The sequence below is a fragment of the Tetrahymena thermophila genome (assembly GCF_000189635.1).
Source record: "Tetrahymena thermophila SB210 genomic scaffold scf_8254556, whole genome shotgun sequence".
NCBI lineage: Eukaryota > Ciliophora > Oligohymenophorea > Hymenostomatida > Tetrahymenidae > Tetrahymena > Tetrahymena thermophila.
The window spans coordinates 2282-24619 of NW_002476327.1; the positions used below are offsets into that span (position 1 = coordinate 2282).

At 20.0% G+C, this 22338-nt stretch overlaps 7 protein-coding genes across 7 annotated transcripts; 4 read left to right on the forward strand and 3 right to left on the reverse strand. All coding sequences in view use genetic code 6, as the record gives it.

The window, feature by feature from the left end:
* Positions 1-202: 202 nt before the first annotated feature.
* Positions 203-5439, forward strand: TTHERM_00956420 (PAS domain S-box protein; the record flags this gene model as incomplete). The annotated part of the gene is made up of 6 exons (XM_001020721.2): positions 203-599; positions 896-1477; positions 2020-3458; positions 3582-4124; positions 4272-4865; positions 5407-5439. 6 exons carry the CDS (start codon positions 203-205, stop codon positions 5437-5439), a joined length of 3588 nt encoding a protein of 1195 aa, XP_001020721.2.
* A 1469-nt stretch (positions 5440-6908) lies between these two features.
* TTHERM_000956429 (kinase domain protein) lies at positions 6909-9004 on the forward strand (the record flags this gene model as incomplete). The annotated part of the gene is made up of 12 exons (XM_012798787.1): positions 6909-6947; positions 7005-7054; positions 7126-7215; positions 7268-7357; positions 7480-7569; positions 7628-7717; positions 7816-7905; positions 7959-8048; positions 8358-8447; positions 8537-8635; positions 8705-8794; positions 8908-9004. The coding sequence occupies 12 exons, from the start codon at positions 6909-6911 to the stop codon at positions 9002-9004; spliced, it is 1005 nt and encodes a 334-aa protein (XP_012654241.1).
* A 2501-nt stretch (positions 9005-11505) lies between these two features.
* On the forward strand, positions 11506-13728 carry TTHERM_000956439 (hypothetical protein; the record flags this gene model as incomplete). The annotated part of the gene is made up of 8 exons (XM_012798788.1): positions 11506-11544; positions 11599-11654; positions 11899-11988; positions 12273-12362; positions 12646-12735; positions 13016-13105; positions 13365-13454; positions 13659-13728. The coding sequence occupies 8 exons, from the start codon at positions 11506-11508 to the stop codon at positions 13726-13728; spliced, it is 615 nt and encodes a 204-aa protein (XP_012654242.1).
* Positions 13729-14346: 618 nt separating this feature from the next.
* On the reverse strand, positions 14347-15201 carry TTHERM_00956450 (glycosyl hydrolase family 16 laminarinase; the record flags this gene model as incomplete). Its single annotated transcript, XM_001020724.1, has 1 exon — positions 14347-15201. The coding sequence occupies one exon, from the start codon at positions 15199-15201 to the stop codon at positions 14347-14349; it is 855 nt and encodes a 284-aa protein (XP_001020724.1).
* A 1742-nt stretch (positions 15202-16943) lies between these two features.
* On the forward strand, positions 16944-17828 carry TTHERM_00956460 (glycosyl hydrolase family 16 protein; the record flags this gene model as incomplete). The annotated part of the gene is made up of 1 exon (XM_001020725.1): positions 16944-17828. One exon carries the CDS (start codon positions 16944-16946, stop codon positions 17826-17828), a length of 885 nt encoding a protein of 294 aa, XP_001020725.1.
* Positions 17829-18166: 338 nt separating this feature from the next.
* Positions 18167-18682, reverse strand: TTHERM_000956461 (hypothetical protein; the record flags this gene model as incomplete). The annotated part of the gene is made up of 1 exon (XM_012798789.1): positions 18167-18682. The coding sequence occupies one exon, from the start codon at positions 18680-18682 to the stop codon at positions 18167-18169; it is 516 nt and encodes a 171-aa protein (XP_012654243.1).
* Positions 18683-19893: 1211 nt separating this feature from the next.
* TTHERM_00956470 (glycosyl hydrolase family 16 laminarinase) lies at positions 19894-20757 on the reverse strand (the record flags this gene model as incomplete). Its single annotated transcript, XM_001020726.2, has 1 exon — positions 19894-20757. The coding sequence occupies one exon, from the start codon at positions 20755-20757 to the stop codon at positions 19894-19896; it is 864 nt and encodes a 287-aa protein (XP_001020726.2).
* Positions 20758-22338: the final 1581 nt, after the last annotated feature.

The following is a 22338-nucleotide window of genomic DNA, read 5'->3' on the forward strand; positions in this document are numbered from 1 at the left end:
TGATTGCTCATATAAAAACTCCAAAATTAATGGAAATTATGAGATAAATCTGCAATACTTTATTTCTACTTTCTGCTTAGTTGATGCTTTTCTGTTAGATGATAAATATGAAATTATAAAAATATTTATAGCTACTGTCTGGTCCTTTTATTTATTAACCTTGTTGATAAAAAGCATACCACACAATTTTAAGCTTATTTAAATGATAAAGTTAGAGCAGGCTCTTATTCTTTTTTGGATGTAACTTATTGCTACTTACAATTATTTTTTCTAAGAAAATACAATCGTAGTTTTTTTTTGGATAGTTGGAATTGTTTTTTTGACATTACTTAATATTTATTATGAACCTATTACAAATGAAATTTGTGCTGCCAATTCATTTAATTACAAATACGCTGAAGAAGTACTCTAATATCTGAGAGTTCTTTGCTTTGCAGTTATAAAATACGATTAATATTCTTTAAAAGTTGATGGCTTTTTAAACAGACATAGAAATGACTGTAATGAAACTCATTGTCCTTCAAGATCAAATTCCCTCCGCATTTCAAAGCTAAATTAAATGCTGATCAAATAGACATCTAACGAAGACTTAATTCTAAGTGTTTATGTAATTTTTAAAATATTCGATAGAAATATTTAGAAATTTGGAGGATCAAATCAAATTAGATTTTTCTATTCACTTTTCTTATTTTAGACATTACAGAATAAAGATTAATCATTAATACAATTACAATTTATATTATAAAATTAACCAACTTTCGAGGAAGAATTTCTTTGCTTTAGATTAAAAAAAATTATTTTTTAATAATAAAATTTGAATAAACAAAAAAACAAAAGTAAATTCTAATTTATTTTTCATTAGCTAACATTTATAATTTTATTAATATTTTAATAGACTTAGATTTTTCTTTAGAAATAACTAACGAAGAAAGTTCAAAAAGATTCATAAAGATTTTAAATAATGCTATACAAAATTTGCTTAATTTCTGGCAAGAATTACTTGAGCCAAGTCCTCAAGCTGAAAACTTAATTAAAACAATCTAAATTTTTTCATCATAAGTTGAAACTATTTAGACATAGTTTGAATAAATGATTTAAAAAAGAAGCATAAATCTTTCTGCAATTAATTATTTCTAAACTTTCACTTTGTAAATTTTAGAAGATGAGTAATAATTTACAGCGTTACAAGGAAAAACTCATGTTAAAAATACTGAATTTGATACCAAAGAGAAATAAGATAAAGAATATTAATTGAATGAAAAAGATATGTATACTAAAGGATCTATAGTTATCAGTTCATAGGAGGAAAATTTCTCAAATATCATAGAAGTTAACTCTGAAATGTTGAAAATTATTGGCTATAAAAAATCTGAAATATTATCTAAGAATGTCTCAATGCTGATACCAAATATTTGGCAGCATCACCATGATCAATTTATTGATTAATTTCTAGCTACAGGATAAAAGAACTTTATTGGTAAATTTTTTTAAATTTTATATAAAAATATACCAAATATTATTTAAAAATTATTATTAAACTTATATTTAAATTTAATTTTTTTTATTGATAATATTGATTATATATTTATAGTAATTCTTCTAAAATTAAATAAATAAACAAATCCAAACTAGTTTTTTGGTAGCAAAATTCACACCATAATCGAAAAAATAAAAAATTTAAGAAAAAAATGCCTTAATTAATGAGCATTTACAGTATAATAAAAATGTATTTATGAATAAAGGAATCACAGTGATATATATCAAAAAAAATTAGCTTTTTATAAGTTTTATAAACTAAAAGTAATTAATTAGATATTATGAAAAATAAATAGATAAATATTGAAATAATTATTTTTTTCAGCAAATAAAATAAAACAAAATGCAAGCAAATTCTATTCAAAAATAATAAATTTATTAGTTATTTACCTATTAATTTGCTCGTGAAATTATTTATATTAATTTTTAAAAGAATATTTGAATTAAACTAACTTTAAATATATTTTAAATAATTGAAAATAGGAAAAGAAAAAAATTTATTTATTAAATGTAGACAAAACTATTCTCTTCCGATTACTCTAAACATTACAACAATAACATCTTTAACTAAAGGTTTAATGTTTTAAGCTTTTGTAATTGCATAAAATTTACTGTATGATTATCCTGTCTATATTATAACTCTACCTGACGGTTAGATTGACACAATATCTCCTAGTGCAGTTCCTATGTTCAACATTCAAATAAAAAAAATACAAAGAGGTATGTACGTTGAAAAAATAATTCCTCAATTTTGGGAGTATATTCTTGAGTTTTAGTAGAAGTAAGGTAAAGAACTTTTTATCAAAACCTATTAATAGGAGATGATGAAAGAAACAAAAGTGAAAATAAATGTTGAATAAATAAGATTTATGAAATTAAAAAATTAAGGATATATCATTAAAATATCTTTGTTAAAATCAGAATAAAAAAGCTCATTAACATCTCTTTTTAATAAAAATATAAGATAAAATATAAATAAATAACAAAATGCATCAATTTCTAATTTAAAAGATAAAACATTCTAAATTTAACAAGAAAATAGTAGAAATATTTCAAACGAAGATTTTACTGAATCTTCAACTTCAAGTAGGACAATAAAAATAAAAAAAAACAAAAATGAGCTAAAACACTTAAATAATTAAAGTAAAAGTTGTTAAATGGAAATATTTTATGATATGAGAACTAACAATTTTTTAGGGACTATGGTTGAAGTGCCTAATAAAAATTATTTTGAGGATATCTAATCATCAATGCAATAAAAAACAAGTTAGTAACAAATTTTTAATCTTCTAAATTCACCAAAATAAAATAATTAAATATTATCAAAAATAAGCTCTAATGATTAAAGTTAAATTTAATAAAAATTGTACCCATTTATTTTTACTTCTGAGAGAAGTTAAAAAGAGAGAATTCAAGATATTCTTGATAGTAATGACATTTCTAAGTAAAAAGATGATGCAGTTGGCAAATAAGTTAGGTAAATTCTAGAGAATCTTATAAGAATGTAGCACATAACTAGAAAAAAAAAAGCAGACCATACTTTCGAACTTGAAAAGAAATCAATATAAGTCGGTACAAGTGAAATAAAGCTCATTCCTTAAGTTTACTTAAAACCACATGAAATATTTGGAGTGTAAGAAGATTTCTAAAATCGTATGCAGTATTTACTATTTAACAGCAGCTAAATAAGTAGTAAAGTCCAAAAAATGAAATAATCTGGAACTTTTAAAATGTATCTAAGCTGTAGTAGAGATATAAAAACTTTAAGATTACAAAACAATAAACTGATTGATCCTAATTTAGCCAATGAAAGTGAAGAAAATTGTAGTGAAAATTCTTTTTAGAATATTGATAGTGTCGAAAAAAATTAATAAAATGAAGCTTTTGATACCGAGGGAGAACAAAAAAAAGAAATTGATTAAGTAAGATTTTTTCATATTTTATTTTATTTTAATATCTTTTTTCATTGTATAATTTTAAAAATATTCCCCATTATCTATCAAAGGGTAATTTAAAATATTTATTGATTTATTTTATTAAATTAGATTGTAAATTCTAAAAAGAACATAAAATCTTTTATGAGAGACGAGAACTTTAATAATAACAATAACTTATTTGTTTTTAAGAATGTGTTTTCTCTTATGTACTTGATATTTGAAATAGTTTATATGAGCTTGTCTTTATTTTTTTACTAGGAGTAGATAAGTAACACAATAACAAGATTTCAGATGTTTAATGTCACCCATTTATATTTTGCAAACACTTAGCATATAATAGAAGGAATTTTTAATATGTTTGCTATTGACAAAGGATCATACTATAATTATGATATTTTAGATTATTAGACAGCTGAATTTTTCTTTTAGTAATACCTTGAATCGGAAACTATTTATTAATTTGCTTTAGATTAAATATTAACAAAAATTTATTTGAATAATGTTGGAGTTACACAATAAATGTAGGATCTATTCATAAATAATAGAAATATCAAATTGCTGATTCATTTCAATCATATCTAGACAACTGTTTATCCTAATAATCTCTACTAAGCGTCTTAACAAGTTCTTGCTAAGGTTTATCATTTCAAAGTACTAATTTAAATTAATAAGAAAAAAACATTATTTCATTTATTTTTTAAGAAAAAAATTTGAATAATTTTAATTAATTGATAGTGTGAATGAATTTTTTTTTTGTAATTTAAATTTATTCAATATTATAAATTATTTTATTAACAGAGAGTACCACTTGGGTAATTTGATCATCATAACAACGATATTTTTATCAATCTAGAGAACTTTTCGAATTAGTTGCTGAATTAAATTATTGAATACAGAGACTATTAAAGAGAAGAGATTTCTAATTATTTAAACTATGTTTAAAATTATTAACAATAAGTGTTATTTGCAGGATTAATGTTTATTATAGCATATCTAATTTTAGCTTTTTTTCTCTATCTAAAGACTCTTTTTTATTATCAAGAAATATCTTCAGTTTTGACAACCATTCCATTTTCACAGGTTAGAAACTAAGTAAAAAAATATGAAAAAATTTTGAACAACAATATTGAAGAGCACTAAGAAAATGAAGTTTTAAATGAAGAAGAACAAGATGACGAAAAGGAAAGTTAAGATTAAAACAATAATCTAGGCAACTTAGATGATAATTAATAGAATATTCAAAGTTAAAATTGCTATACATAAGAATCAAAATCACCTAAATCTGATTATTATAATCAAGATGGTATACGAAACTCTAAATAAAAAGAAAATAATAAAAATAATTCTTCGTAAAACACAGTATTCCACTTAAGAAATATAACAAGCTAGAATGTAAGATCTGTTAAACATAATCTCTTTAATGCTTAATTGCTAATACCATTCTTTTTTTAAATAATCTTTTTTATTGTCTTCATAATTGTTGACACCTATCTCACTTAAAATTTCACCAGTTTATTAATAAATTTTTATTAGGAGTTAATTTATAGCTTATAAATTGAGCCAAACTTCATGCTTTTGTTTAATTGCTTGAAAAGTCAAACCATAGCAAATAATTTTATTGGAGTCAGATAAATTTATGAACCAATTGTTTATTTTAAGAAAAATATAAATTCTATGTATGACTTGATGGATAATTTAACTGATATACACTATAATAACTATATCAATTTGCCTTTTTCATATCAGAGCTAATTTGATTTATATTTCTCGTAAAACTCCAAAATTTGCATTGAGCTATATCAAAAATATCCATTCAATATAAATTAGACTGAATGTAATATTTTTTTGAATGGTAAAATTAAAGAAGGAATGAATATAAACATAGAGCATTTAATAACATAAATGATAGCTTATTCATAAAGTATAACATAAGGGGAAATATAATTACCATTCAAATAATCCATGAATTAGTAAATGTATGAGATACAAATAATTTGTACTTACCTAAAGTTCGTCATGAGAGAAATAAATAACATATTTATAAATGGAATTCAATCCCTTTCTGATACTCTCAATATAGCAAGATTAGTTACTTGTATAATGATTTGCTCTATTTTATTTCTTATCTATTTATTTGTCTCTTTGCCAATAATTTAGCAAATAAAGAATGAAATTTTTTAATAAAGGTAAATATTTTACTTGATACCTAAAAATCTAATCTCTTAAAATACTCATATAAGATAGTTTATACTCAAGCAATATTTATCTTGTACATAAAAATGATATTTAATTTTATATAATTTAAATTAAACGTTTCTTTATCATTAATTTAAAAAAAAGTTATTCTCTTTTTTTATTTTTTCATTTGATATTTTTTTTTTTTGACATAGTCAATTATGCCAACTGCGCCAGAAACCCTATATTATTATATATAATGTCTAAATAAAAATTATTTGAAATAAAATGCCAAGTTTCTCTCTTTTTATTATAAATCACTTAATGTAATTACACTTGTAATAAAATATTAAATTTCTCATTTTTTATTAAAAATGAGTAAATAATATTTTTTCTTTAAATTAATGACTGAATGCAATTATATTTGAAAAATAATATTAAATTTCTCTTCTTTTATTAAAAAAGACAAACTAAAGATTTTTGGTTTAAATAAAAAACTAAATTAAGAATTTTTTGGATTAAAAAATTAAGTTACTCATTTTTTATTAAAAATGACTAAATAAATTTTTTTCTTTAAATTAATGAATGACTTAATGGAATTATTTTTGAAATAAAATATTAAATTTCTCATCTTTTATTAAAAAAGACAAACTAAAGATTTTTGGTTTAAATAAAAAACTAAATTAAGAATTTTTTGGATTAAAAAATTAAGTTACTCATTTTTTATTAAAAATGACTAAATAGATTTTTTTCTTTAAATTAATGAATGACTTAATGGAATTATTTTTGAAATAAAATATTAAATTTCTCATCTTTTATTAAAAAAGACAAACTAAAGATTTTTGGTATAAATAAAAAACTAAATTAAGAATTTTTTCGATTAAAAAATTAAGTTACTCATTTTTTATTAAAAATGAGTAAATAATATTTTTTCTTTTAATTAATGACTTAATGCAATTATCTTTGAAATAAAATATTAAATTTCTCATCTTTTATTAAAAAATGACAAACTATAAATTTTTGGTTTAAAATAAAAAACTAAATTAAGAATTTTTTAGAAATAAAATATTAAGTTTCTCATTTTTTATTAAAATTGATAAGCAAATAAAGTAACTTGAATCTTTTTTTCTATAAAAAAATTGTATTTCTTATTTAACATTTGGTTTTGTTTAAAACATTTATTGCTATTTAATTTTTTATAATCTTTAAAATCAGACTAATTTGGTATTTGATAAAAAAAAAATAAAATAAGCTTAAAAAATGGCTTCTGTATAAAACATATTTGAAATAGTTGATGATGTAAAAATATATTTTAAACTAATCTTTAATATATTTATTTACTTTATTACAAAAAAGTTTCTCAATTATGATTCATCTTAATTAGGAGATCTTGAGCTATATTTTAGGTATAACAAACATATTTACTTTATTGAAAAATATTAAAAATATAATTGATGAGTATTAATTATTCTAAAAGTGGATGCTCTGTAAGTGGATAAAGACTTGTTAGGATATGCTAAAAAATAGTATTATTAAATGGCCTTTAGAATTTAACATTCAAACTAAGGTAATTTATTGGTAAAAAATAAATTTTAACTGATTAATAAAATAACTTTTAGGTGCAATCTTTTATCATTTTGTGATTTGGAAGAATTAGGAAAAAATCTTCCGAATATTAAAAATCTTATGACTCTAAACATTTTTTTGTCGTAATTTATTTAGAAAAGATTCAATCAATATCTACTAATTAAAAGAAATCAAATATAAATATAAATTTTTGATGCAAAAAATTACGCTTAAAGTATCTTCATAAAATATAAATTAAATGTAGAAGAAATAGTCTTGCAATTGATGGATTATCTTGTTTGGCTAAAGGATTGGCATAATGCAAAAATTTAACTACTTTAATGATTGAACTTAAGTAATCTCTTCCAATAATTGTTATGTTTTTTTAATGTGTTTATTTTTGTATTAAACAGTGAAAGTTTTATTAGAGATTCTCATTTGAAGGTTTTAGGTGAAGGTTTAGGATAATCTCAATCCATTTAAAATTTAACAGTTGAATTGTAGTAAAAAATATTATTTTTTTATTAAATTTTAATATTGATAAGTTAAATTAATTTTATATTTAAATTGATTTATTAGCTTATTCTATTTAACTAATTAGAAACAATGAAATTAATTCAAATGGGTTCTGTAGCTTTTCTAAAGGAGTTGCAAATATAGATACATTAGAATCTTTAAAGCTTGATTTTAAGTAAAATAATTTTGAAGTAATTGCTAAAATAAAAATAATTTAATTAAATCAAGACAAAATAAAATTGGTAGCGATGCACTTGATTAGTTTGAATAGAGTTTCTAAGAATCTAAACATCTTTCAAAGTTAAATATTAATTTTGAGTAAATAATTAATATATTTATTTATTTATGAATTAGCATCTATCCTTATATAAACTAAAATAAACTGATGGTCTTCAAATATTTTTAAATTAATATAAAAATGAAAAGATCTAATTAATATACTCTAATCTAGTTTAAAATCAGTGTTTTAGAAAGAGTTGCCAAAATAAATTGCCATTTTATAATTTTTTAATGACTCTTTTGGTGATTGAAAATTGTCAAAAAATAAATTTCTCTCTTTTTTCTATCAAAAATTAAAAAATTCAATTATATTCACAATATGATTAATTATTATCTTTAAATTATAAGAATCAACAAAATCGGCAAGGAGGATATCCAAAGTTTAATTAAAGGATTCAACAGTTGCAAAACACTAATTTCCTTAGACTTAGATTTGTGGTAAAAAAGCATATTTCAATTAACATTTAAACAAATTAAATAAAAGTCATAAATAATAAGAATATTTTAATAATTAATTTTTTGAATAGGTATAATCACATTGATAATGAATGCTTGAAAATTATTGGAAAAGAGTTAGCAAATAATAAATCAATTAAACATTTCTACCTTAATCTTAGAGTTTAGAAGTAAAATAAATTAAGAATTAGAAATAGAAATGAAATAAAAATATATATTTACTTTTTTTAAAATAATAGTGGAACAAATTTTGACGGAACAGGAATTTTTAATCTAGCTAAAGATTTAGCAAAAATAAAACACCTATTTAGTCTCGAAATTGTTACATTGTATAAATAAATAAATACATTCTTAACAAATTTAATTAAATGTGAATTAATTATTTATGAAAAGCTTATTTTTCTTTATTAACCTTGTAAATTAAAATTTTTTTTAAAAATAGAGATCCTTTTGGTTAGTCCACTAAAGAATATTTGAACTAAAAACACATTTTACAACTCAAAAAATTGCTTAGATTAGTTTCATTAAAATATTATTGAACTATAATTAATAACTTAGTGTTTATTCATTTTTGTATAAATAAAATTTTTTTTATTCAATTTTATTAAAAGTTTTTTAAAATTTAAATATTTTAAAAATTGACTGAAGCCTATTTTATTTTATTAAAATTTAAAATTACTTCAAAGTGATTAATTAAGTGGAATTCAATTTAAATTCAATGTAATGTCCTTATTACATTTATTTTTTGATTATATAAAAAACTTGATTGTTTGTTTTTTTGCTTTTTAAATTAACATGAGAACTAAGCAATTTAATTTATTTTTATTAAATATTAATTTTACTTAGTTTGATATGAAATGAATAAAAAATTAAAATTATTATTCCTAATAAAATTAAAAAAGGCTGATTTGAGTACATATGACTTTTTTTCAAAAAATTTCAGAGTAAAAAGTTAGTTAACATTTAATTATTTTTACATTAATTTTTCAACCTATCTATCTATCTACCCATTTATTTATCTTTATATCAATATATCTCTTAAGTATATATCTATCTATATAATTATCAATATATCTTTCAATAAATCTAATTACCCATATTTTAGAGTTAAGTTTGGAGTTATTAATATCTTTTTCAGTTGTTTGTTTTTTTAACTCTTAATGCTTAAAATTACAATTAAAATTGAGAGCAACTATGAAGAAAGTTTAATATATATAATTATTTCTAATATATTTTAGCTTGATAGTTTATTGAAAATAAAAAGGAGAAATTTAGAAAATGAGTATATAGATAGATAATTAGAATTAGCTTATTTCAAAATATTTGTTATTGAATTTTGATTAGGCTAGAAGTGAGTCAAAAAATTAGTATTTATAGAGAGATTGATAGATATACTTTTTGGTAAATAAGTAAATGTTGTTAAGGATTTTTAATACAATTGATAACATATAAACATTATTTTTTAGATTTTGCATTTGATTGAATACTTTTTTAAATATGTTTGCAATTTTTCTTAATTTTGTATCACCATTTCTTTTATAGATTTTATGTTCAACACATTGTAGTAATTTTCCTATTAAAAAACTAACGAATTTTAACTTAAACATTTATAAAGACAGAAAAAATGAGAAAAATAAACCAAAAAAATAAATTTATTAAAATTGTTTAAAAAATATTGTTGCAATACTGATTATTAAAGTGATAAAGAGCAAATTAGAATAGAAATTGTACATAAAATTTAGTTCTTTTCTATTTATTAATTAACTTTGCTTATTATTTTCAAAATAAAATTTCAATTTTAAATAAAATATTTAATGATATATATATTCTTATTATGTTATAATCACACATAATTAAATATTATTTTATAGAATATTTATATTAATCATTTTAAAAAATTTTATATTTCGTGAAATTGTGCATGCCTTATTAGATTTATTAGAGTCTCTAATTAACACTTTATATTAACTCTCATATTTAAATTTTTAACTCTTTTCTTCTTAAGTTTTGAAACAAATAAAGTAACCAAAATATAAAATTGATAAGGTCTATTTTAAAACAAACATTTTTTATTAATTAGATATTGTTTTTTAAATTTAGAAGTAAATATGGTAGGTTTGCTGATCGATTTATCAAGCAGCAGTTTAGTTTATTTATCTACATAGATAGGTTGGTGATTAAGTTGAGTTTATATGAAAGCCAAATAAAATATTAAAATATATTACCCAATATCTAAAATATAAATTAATTAAATCTTTATTAAAGACTTTTACCTTTTAAAGTCATAAATTGATCACACGTTGTTATTTTTTAGGATTTTATATTCTTTAAACCATATCTATCTATCTATCTATCTATCTATCTATCTATCTATCTATCTATCTATCTATCTAATTTTGCTTCTTTTAATTACTTTTTGAATCAAATATAAACTAACACATTATTATATATTTTATTTGAAAATTAGCTTGAAAAATATTTTCTAAAATTTTTAATACAATTAATTAGAAACAAATTATTATAAATTAGGATTTTTATATTGATATTTTTCAAATTGTATATATTTATTATAGATTTCCATGTATTAAATTCTTGTGGATGCTGAAAAGTAAGAATTTAGTGATTGATTTATAAATTTATACTTGATATTTATTAAATTTTATTTATTTTATCAAAATCAATTTGATAGAAAAGCTAATTAATTTATTATTAGCAAAACAGGAATATAAACCTTAAAAATTTCACTCTATATATTTAAGCCAATTGAATTATATCTCTTTCATTTTATTTAAGCAAAATTGTATATAATTTTCATCTAATCTTCTTTTTCTCTCTATTAATTAATTTTTTTAAAAGTACATTACCTTATTAAAAATGTATGATATTTTCCTTTGAAATTAAAATTGAGATTTATTCATTGATATTACCGAAATACTGGCTTAAATAAACTACCTTATATCTCTGTTTTGAAAGTAATATATTAATAATTAATTAAATTTCCATAAATTACTAATCAATATTTTTGAAAGAAAAAATATAAATGATATAAAATAATAACTATTTCGACCATCTAGAAGAAGTAAATATTAATTTATGATAAATATTATTTAAATTATTTTTATTAATAAAATAGTTTTTAAACTCTTCACTTTAATCGTTTTAGGTTCTCAATATTAATATGGATAATTGGTATATTGATTTATAAATATTATTATTATTAATGCTCTTTTAAATTTAATTTTCATCTGATTTACACTATTAATTTTCAAATTTAAATTATCATCTCTATTCATTCATTTTTATTAACACAAATATTTTTTAATTTTTTAACTTAATTTTCATTACATTTTTTTTTTTATAAAATTTAATATTTTTTGTTTGTTTTTTCCTTCTAATTATTGAACAATATATTTTTTATTCAATATTTAAAAAGGTGGAGTTAAATTGGTTATGAAGGTGCATTAAATTTAGGTACTGCTTTAGCAAATTGCACAAATCTTTCAAATTTGACACTTCGTCTTTAGTAAAAAAAGTTTATTTGTTATGGATTTTGATATGAAAATCAATTTAAAGCAATAATTTACTCTTTTAATTTTTTTATTTATTAGCTATTTATTTGATTTATTTTTCTTTTTTATTCTGCTTAATTTTTATTTATTTATTTATATATTTGTTTGCTTGTTGATTTAAAACATTTTATTATTTTCAACATTTTCTTTTATTATTCAATAATTTTTTATTATTTCATATTTTTTCTTAATTTTTTGCTTTTAATAAATTATAATTTTTTCTTCGATTTTTAAAAAGAGGAAATACAATTGGGGATAAAGGTGCATCAGGCTTAGGTTTTGGTTTAGGAAAGTGCATTAATCTCTAAAATTTGGTACTTGATCTTAGGTAAAAAGAGTTCTTTTGTTTTTTATCGTGATATTTTTGAATATAAAAATGAATTTAAAACAAAATAAATAACTCTTTTAATTAATTTATTTATTAGCTTTTTATTTGATTTTTTTTTTGTGTGTTTTTTTTTTATTTATTTTTTTGATTGTTTTTTTGTTAATTTAAGTCATTTTTTTAATTTCAACTTTAGCTTTTAATTATTTATTAATTTTTTATTATTTCATTTTTTTCCTTCTAACTAACTAATTAACCATATATTTTTTAATCAATATTTAAAAAGAAAGAATTAAATTGGTAATGAAGGTTCATCAGGCTTAGGTTCTGGTTTAAGAAAATGCACTAATTTCTCAAATTTGACACTTTATCTAAGGTAAAAACAGTTGATTTGTTTTGAATTGTTATATTTTTGAATATAAAAATGAATTTAAAAGAATATAATCACTCTTTTTAATTAATTTATTTATTTAGCTTTTTATTTGATTTATTTTTGTGTTTTATTATTTTGCTTGCTTTTTTAATTTAACTCATTTTTTTAATTTTCAACTTTTGCTTTTATTATTAATTCATTTCTTATTATTTAAAATATTTTCTTCATTTTTTCCTACTATCAAGTAAACAAACTGTTTATTTTTTTTTAAATATTTAAAAAGGTGGAACTAAATTGGTGCAATTGGTGCATCAGACTTAGGTTCTGATTTAGCAAATTGCACTAATCTTTCAAATTTGACACTTGATATTAAGTAAAAACAGTTTATTTGTTTTGGACTAAGATATGTTTCAATATAAAATAAATTAAAAAAAATATAACTAACTCTTTTAATTTATTAGCTTTTTATTTGATTTATTTTATATTTATTTATTTCTTTCTTAGTTAATTTAAATGATTTTTATAGTAAATTTTGCTTTTATTATTTATTAATTTGTTATTATTTCATAACTTTTCTTTATCTTTTCCTTTTAACTGACTAATTAACTTTTTTTTCTTAAATTTGTAAAAAGTAAAAATTAAGTTGGTGAAATTGGCGCATTAGGCTTAGGTTCTTGTTTAGCAAAGTGCACTAATCTCTAAAATTTGACACTATATCTTAGGTAAAAATAGCTTATTTGTTTTGGATTGTGATATTTTTGAATATAAAATGAATTTTAAACTATCACTAACTCTTTTAATTTATTTTTAGCTTTCTTTTTATTTTGTTAACATTATTTTTATTTATTGATTTAAAATATAATATTTTATTTAAAAATTTTATTCTAATAATTTTTTTAGTAATTTACACTAATTTATATTAAAAGTACCACCAAAAAATGTAAAGTAAAGTGCCTTAAATCAAAAAGATTAGTTGCCTTAAAAATAGAATCTTGATGATATAAAAGTGATGGAATAGGATTTAATAAATATAAAGATATTTGAATACTTTAATATAATAAATATATTTTATTTTATAATTGGATAAATTAATTAACCTAAAATTTTGATTGATAGATAGATAGATTTATCATTATTTTTAAATATATAAATTTTATATTCTTGTAAGTTAGTAAATACTTAGCTAGACATAATAAAATTTAAGAATAAAATTTACTTAAATATAACCAAATACCATTCAAAAATTTAGTGATTTGAGATCTCTATTTTTTAAAATGGCTGATATAATTTATATAAAAATTAATAATTTAATAATAGAATTTAATTTATATCAATCTTTATAATTTTTTAATTAAATTTTTATTTTTAGCCATTATATTTGAATCAAAAAATGTTTATGAAGAAGATTAAATAAGTAAGAAAATAGGAGGATTTAGAGTGTTGATAACTAGAATAATTATTAAATATTTTAAGTAATGTAATAAATTTTATATAACTAATAGTAAATAAAATATTCTATGTTATTCAAAATAATATTTAATTTAACTGAACACGAAATATTTATATAATTACTTCATTCAAAATATTATTAAAAAATTTTTAACTTGGCTATCATCATTTAGGTTAGAGAATTCTAACATAGTCAACATACATTTATTTAGGAGTTAAAAGTGTATTTTTTACTACATAATCAAAACCTAAAAGGATGTTTTCTTTAGGAATTCTTATGCTGCAACCAAGAAGCGATGAATTAGATGGATCATTAGCAACATAAGAAAATTGAGCCTATCCGTCAATGTAAAATGTAACTTCATTTTGTTTCAATAGCATACCATAAGTGTGATATTCAGAAAAGTCTAATTTTTTATAAGGAGATCTATATTAAATTCTACAGTCGCCATTATCTACCCATTAATAATAGATAAAAGTATTATAAACATATGGATAATTCTACTAAGTAGTATCGTCAAAAATACTACATTTCATTATTTAAAATTCAGTTGGATGTGGCCAACTTTCGTAATTCGTAGGAATACCAAAAAATCCTGGTTCGGATAAATCACTCTCTTTGTACTAAGTTATTTTTATTTTAGCCTCTATGTATTGATTAAAATTGAATGAAATCGCTTGAGTACTATTACTATCTATATAACCTGAAGTATAATCATATGATTTATTATTAAAAGTGACTTTTTAACGTTATGCACTGATAACCAAATTACCATCTTACACTTTCACATTATCTTTAGTGTAGATATAGTTTGTTTATTCTGTTGTTTTAAAGAAGTTATCAGCAACTCTCCAATAATTAGTGTTTAGTTAATTAAAATCATCTTTGAATACTTCAATATAGTTAGCGTAGTTAAATACATCTGGAGAAGTAGAAGGAGCGCCAGTTGTTTTATGAGTGGCAGAAGAAAGCACAAAAAGCAATCCCAAGGTAATAAAGTGAAATTGAATTTTTTTCATTATTAATATTTGTTCGCTTAGTTAATTTTTATGTTAATTTATTATATATAAAATCTGCTGTTCCTCTAACTAAAATAATGAATGAATAAAAGGGATTAAACACTTTTGTAAAAATGTAACATAAAATTAATACAATTTCTGCTATTTAATGAATTAATTAATTTATGCTTTATATCTAAAAGATATTCAGTAATATTATTTGTATTTAACTAAAAATAACTTTACTGGCTTAATTTATAATAACTAAAATGAATAAAAACTTATAAAAAATTTCTAAAACTATTTGTAAAATAATTTTATTTTAATAAAAATACATCTTTCAATCAATTAATATCAAAATATTTCAAATACTTATTGTTTAAATTTAGTAATTTATATTTTTAGTATTTAACTTTTAAGTGAGTATGAAGAAATTAATTATGTTAATATAATAGCAAAAAAAATAATTAATTTTACTGTTTTAACAATAGATATATTCCTTTATTAATTTATGTAAAAAATAAATAAATACAAAGTTGTAAAAAATTAAACTTTTTTAATAAATATTATCAAGACTAGGTTTATTTAAATGATTTATATTTAAATAGCGCTATATGTAAAATAACTTCATTATATTTTATGAAAAAGAATTAAAATTATCTAGCCAACCAAATAAACTAAAATGATTACCAAATTGATTCTTAATTTCCTATTCAACCTAAAAAATACACCCTATCCAGATTCTTGATCAGCCTGCATTAAATTAAATAAAAAAACCCACAACTTCATATATTAGTAAATACAATAACAGAAATTAATTAAAAATGTTTTTTTAGAAATACTTTGTCCAGTATATATTAATTTATATTATCAATAAGTTGATCAATATTAATTTATTTAGTTCTAATATATTTTTATACAATTTGAGTTAGTTAGTTAATTAATTATTTTTTTGTAAATCAATATAATTTTAGAATTTGATTTTAGTGTAAGTGATATGTAAAAAATTAGCATATTTAAACATTCTTTTTGATATAGAAAAATCTAGTTTATTCAATTTTATTTTAAAGAGTAAAATTTGAATTTAATAATTACATAATTTAACAAAAGGATATCTTGATAATTAAAAAAGTAGATAATGAGATTTTCATAAATTTGCCAAAGATATTAATATCCAGTTTTTAAATTAAAAACCTTACTTAATATTAATCCAGTAAAAAAAGAATGAACACATATTTAATTTAGTATTAGATCATATTTTTAAGATAAAACAAATATATTGTTTTATTTTAAGCATACATAATAGATATCAATGAATAAAATCTATTTTTTGAATACATCAAATTTGTAATACTTCCTCTAATCTTTTTAAACTTATTGTTTAAGAAATTTACATTTCTAATAATATACAAAATGTTACCAAAGTGTACTTTTGATCTTTAATGATCCAATAAATTAAATTTGGATTTTAATTTGATTAATTAATCAATTAGATTACTGAATACTGTCAAACCTTTAAGTTGAGTCTCACTAAAATTGAGGCTGAAATTTTAATTAATTTGTTATTTTTAAAAGAATTTGTGGATATAATTTTTTTTGCGTAACCTTAAATGAGAAATCACAGTAATTTAATTAATATAAATTACAATTTTTTGAATGCTTTAGAACTCATTTAACAACTGTTAGATTTTAGCATAAAAAGTACTGATTATTTGTATTAAAATTGTATATTAAAAATAAATACAAAACAAATCCTATAAAAAATGAAAAATATTAAAAATTGCTTAACATATATTTCAATATGTGCATTTCTTTTTGTTATCGCTTCTGCATCTCATAAATCTACTGGTAGCCCTTCATAACATCCTGACGTTATAAACTACAATGATTTTACTTTGTAATTTGAAGATCAGTTTAATCAAACTGAAATAAACACTTAGTATTGGAAAGTTGGTGATAACTTAGTTAGAACTAGTTAATAATTTTAAATTTATACTAAAGATAATGTGAAAATAAAAGGAGATAACTTGGTTTTAAGTGCACAGTATAATTCTACGATTTATGACCAAAAGAAATATGACTATTCTGGAGGATATTTAGAAACTAGAGGAAGTAAAGGTTTCAAATTTTAATATGGCTACGCTGAAGCAAGAATTAAATTACCTAAATTATAATTCTAGGATTCATCATTTCCAGCATTCTGGGCTCTTCCTGCTGACAACTCAAGATGGCCATATTCAGTTGAAGTAGATATTATGGAATATTGCAATGTTTGTAGTGGCGATGATAAAAATGATTATGTCTATAGTGCATATATTTATGGTAATAGATCATAATATGGAGATTGTAGAATTTGGTATAGATCCCCTATGAAATAAATTTCTTTCACTGAATATCATCTTTATGGAATGCTTTGGACTAAAAATGAAGTGACCTTCTATGTTGATGGTGTTGCTAATTATAGCTTTATTATTAGCGATCCTTCAAACAATAAAAGTGTAGGCTGTCCTATAGTTATTCCTAATAGAGATTTCTACTTAATTTTGAATTTTGCTGTCATAGAGAAATATGCAAAACCTGAGCATTACAAAGAACCTAAAGAAATGTATGTTGATTATGTTAGAGTTTATAAACTTAATAATAATTGAAAAATTACTGGCAATACTACAATTTATTTATTTAAATTTAAAGTAAGAAATGAAATTATAATATTTTTTTACAGAAAATGTATTGTTAGTCTGATTAAACATTTTTTAACTTGTATACATATTTTATAATTATTTATTCACTGTCTGTAAATTCATAAGAAATTGAAAGATTTTGAATATTTTTGAAAAATAAAAATATAATAAATAAAAAATTCTTATTTCATTTAAATATTTCTCAATAAATCTATTATATATATATTGTATCCTAGGGTATGCCTTTTTCAAGGCTATACACTGAAATTTTGGATATTAAGGTAATAAAAAATTAACGAAGATTTTCAAAATTTAATCTTTTTTTTAAAGCTAAACATTTGTCTAAATTTCTTTTAATTAAATATTGATTAGTAAAAAGGCATTTAACTCTCATCTTTTTAATTAATTATTTTAATGATTATTTTATTATGATAATAATTCAATTTCTTTTTCCAAAAATAAAATAAAATATTCAAAAATTTTATACAACTTTTATATTCAATTTTTTTAATGTACTATTAATTAAGAAATATTTAGTTATTCATTTTAGTAAATTCAATCTATATTTAATTTAACTATTCTTTTTATTTTTTTTGTTAATCTTTTGATTTCTATTTTTCTTTTTTCAGGCAATTCTCTTTTAATAAAAATAAATTTATTTTTTAGATAAATAAAAAATTTTACTTATAATTATCTAATTTTAAGCAAAAAAAAAGTAATTACTTTATTGATAAATTTAATTATTTTATATTTTTGCAGTTGATAATTTCACTGGATTTTAGAAACTTCTCATTATTACTTATAAACTCTTTAAATAACATCTTAAAAACTTTAACATAATTTTTTTTCAAAAATAATGAATGAAACTTACTCTAAGCTAAAAACTAAATTTGTAAGTTGAGTTCAGTTATTCAAACCTAATGAAATATTTTTGACTCCTTTATCAACAATTTTATTGCCCCTTTTCAAATAAATCAATTTATTAACTATTTAAATTTATTTTGGCATTTAAATCAAATAATTCAAACTTTTTTAAGTTACAAAAAGTAAATATAAAATAATTTTACCAAATTGAAAAGTTGAGATTAGTAAAGGAATTTGCATTTACAAAGTGCTGTAACAATAGTAGAAGCTACATTATGACCAATTTAATTTTTGCTTTTATAAATGAAAATTAAATCTAATTAAAAATTTAATACATTTTACAAATTAATTTTAAGTTTATTTAATTTAGTTTGAATAAAAATCTTTCACATATTTTTTTTAAAGATATAAACAAAGTGAATTTACCTAATCCCAAATTCTAAATTTATAAGTTGAGTGCAATTACTTAAGCCCAATCCAATATTTTTGGCTCCTTTATCACCGATTTTATTTTTACTTTTCAAACAAATAAATCAATTTATTAACTTTTTAAATTTGTTTTGACATTTAAATCAAAATATATCAAATAAATAATTCAAACTTTTTTAATTTATCAATAAGTAAATATAAAATAATTTTACCAAATTGAAAAGTTGAGGTTAGTAGGGAATTTACAGTTACCAAGTACAATACCAATAGTACAAGTTTATCATTACCAATTTTATTTGAGCTTTTATAAATGGAAATCAAGCTTAATTAAAAATTTAAGATATTTTAATAATTAATTGAATAAATAAATAGATCTTCATATTTAAATGCAAAAGAAATATAGCTTTATTAGATCTACATCTATTTTGAATGTGATTTGGAATAATAATTATTTCTACTAAATTTAAATATTTATCCTTTTTATAAGAGTACTATTAGATTTTGAGTAAAAAAATGTTTTTGAAGAACATTAAATATATGAGAAAATAGGAGGATTTAGAGTGTTGATAACTATATAGAATAATTATTAAATATTTAAATTAATGTAATAAATTTCAAATAACTAATTGTAAATAAAATATTCTTGGGCATTCAAAATAATATTTAACTTTAACTGAACATGAAATATTTATATAATTACTTCATTCAAAATATTATTTAAAAATTTTTAACTTGGCTATCATTTTTTAGGTTTGAGAATTCTAACATAGTCAACATACATTTATTTAGGAGTTAAAAGTGTATTTTTTACTACATAATCAAAACCTAAAAGGATGTCTTTTTTAGGAATTCTTATGCGGCAACCAAGAAGTGATGAATTAGATGGATCATTAGCAACATAGGAAAATTGAGCCTCTCCATCAATGTAAAATGTAACTTCATTTTCTTTCAATAGCATACCATAAGTGTGATATTCAGAAAAGTCTAATTTTTTATAAGGAGATCTATATTAAATTCTACAGTCGCCATTATCTACCCATTAATAATAGATAAAAGTATTATAAACGTATGGATAATTCTACTAAGTATTATCGTCAAAAATACTACATTTCATTATTTAAAATTCAGTTGGATGTGGCCAACTTTCGTAATTCATAGGAATACCAAAAAAACCTGGTTCGGATAAATCACTCTCTTTGTACTAAGTTATTTTTATTCTAGCTTCTGTGTATTGATTGAATTTGAGTGTAATTGCTTAGGTACTGTTACTATCAATGAAACCTCCAGTGTAATCATATGATTTATCATTAAAAGTGACTTTTTAACGTTATGCACTGATAACCAAATTACCGTCTTATACTTTCACATTATCTTTAGTGTAGATATAGTTTCTCTATTCAATAGTTTTAAAGAAGTTATCAGCAACTCTCCAATAATTAGTGTTTAGCTATTATTGATCGAAATCGTCTTTGAATACTTCAATATAGTCATTGTAGTTAAATACATCTGGAGAAGTAGAGGGAGAATCAGTTGTTTTATGAGTGGCAGAAGAAAGCACTAAAAGCAACCCCAAGGTAATTAAGTGAAATTGAATTTTTTTCATTTTTAATATTTGTTCGCTTAGTTAATTTTTATGTTAATTTATTATATATAAAATCTGCTGTTCTTATAGCTAAAATAATGAATGAATAAAAGGGATTAAACACTTTGATAAAAATGTAACATAAAACTAATAGAATTTCTTCTAATTAATTGATTTATGCTTTATATCTAAAAAATATTCAAGAATATGATTTGTATTTAACTAAAAAATTACTTTACTGGCTTAATAAAAAATAAATAAAATGAATAAAAACTAAAAAAAAATTCTAAAACTATTTGTAAAATAATATCATTTTTATGTAAAAGCATATTTCAATCAATCAATATCAAAATATTTCAAAGACTTAACATTTAAATTTAGTAATTTATATTTTAAGTATTTAACTTTTGAGTAGTGAGTATGCATGTAGAAATTTATAATATTAAAGTCATAGTAAAAAATTAATTATTTTACTGTTTTAGCAATAGATATATTTCTTTATTAATTTATGTAAAAAATAAATAAATAAAAAATTTTTAAAAATTAATCTCTTTAATAAATATCATCAATATTAGGTTTATTTAAAAGGTTTAAATTTAAATAGCGTTATATGAAAAATAATTTAACTATCTTTTATAAAAAAGAGCTAAAGTTATCTTGCCTTGTTAAATAAACTAAAATTATTACCAAGTTGATTCTTAGTTTCCTATTCAACCTAAAAAATAAATACACCCTATTCAGATTTTTGATCAGTCTAAATTAAATTAAATAAAAAAACCCACAACTTCATATATAATGCAAATACCATCAAAAAAATTAATTAAAAATGTTTTTCTAGAAATACCTTGTCCAGTATATATTAATTTATATTATCAATAAGTTGATCAATATTAATTTATTCAATTCTAATTTATTTTTATACAATTTGAGCTAGTTAGTTAATTAATTAACTTTTTATAAATCAATACAAATTTAGAATTTTATTTTAGTGTAAGTAATTTGTAAAAAATTAGCATATTTAAGCATTATTATTTGATATAGTTTAAAAAGAAAAATCTAATTTATTCAATTTTATTTTTAAGATTTATTCTTGAATTTAATTGTTACATAATTTAATAAAAGTATATCTTGATAATTAAAAAAGTAAATAATGAGATTATCTTAAAATCACCAAAGATTTTCTATTCAGTTTTTAAATTAAAAGCTTAACTAAATATTAATCCAGTAATTAAAGAATACAAATAAATTTAATTTAGTAATAGATCATATTTTTAAGATAAAACAAATATATTGCTTAATTTTAAGCATGCATGATAGATATTAATGAATAAATTCTATTTTTTTAAGATACATCCAATGTTTCATACTTTCTCTAATAGTTTTAAACTTATTGTTAAAAAACTTACATTTCTAATAATTTATAAAATGTTATCAAAGTGTACTTTTGATCTTTAATATTACAATAAATTAAATTTTGATTTTCATTTGATTAATTAATTAATCTATTAAATTACTGAATACTGTCAAACCTTTAAGTTGAGTCTCACTATAATTGAGGCTGAAATTCTATCTAAATTTGAAATTTAAAAGAATTTGTGGATA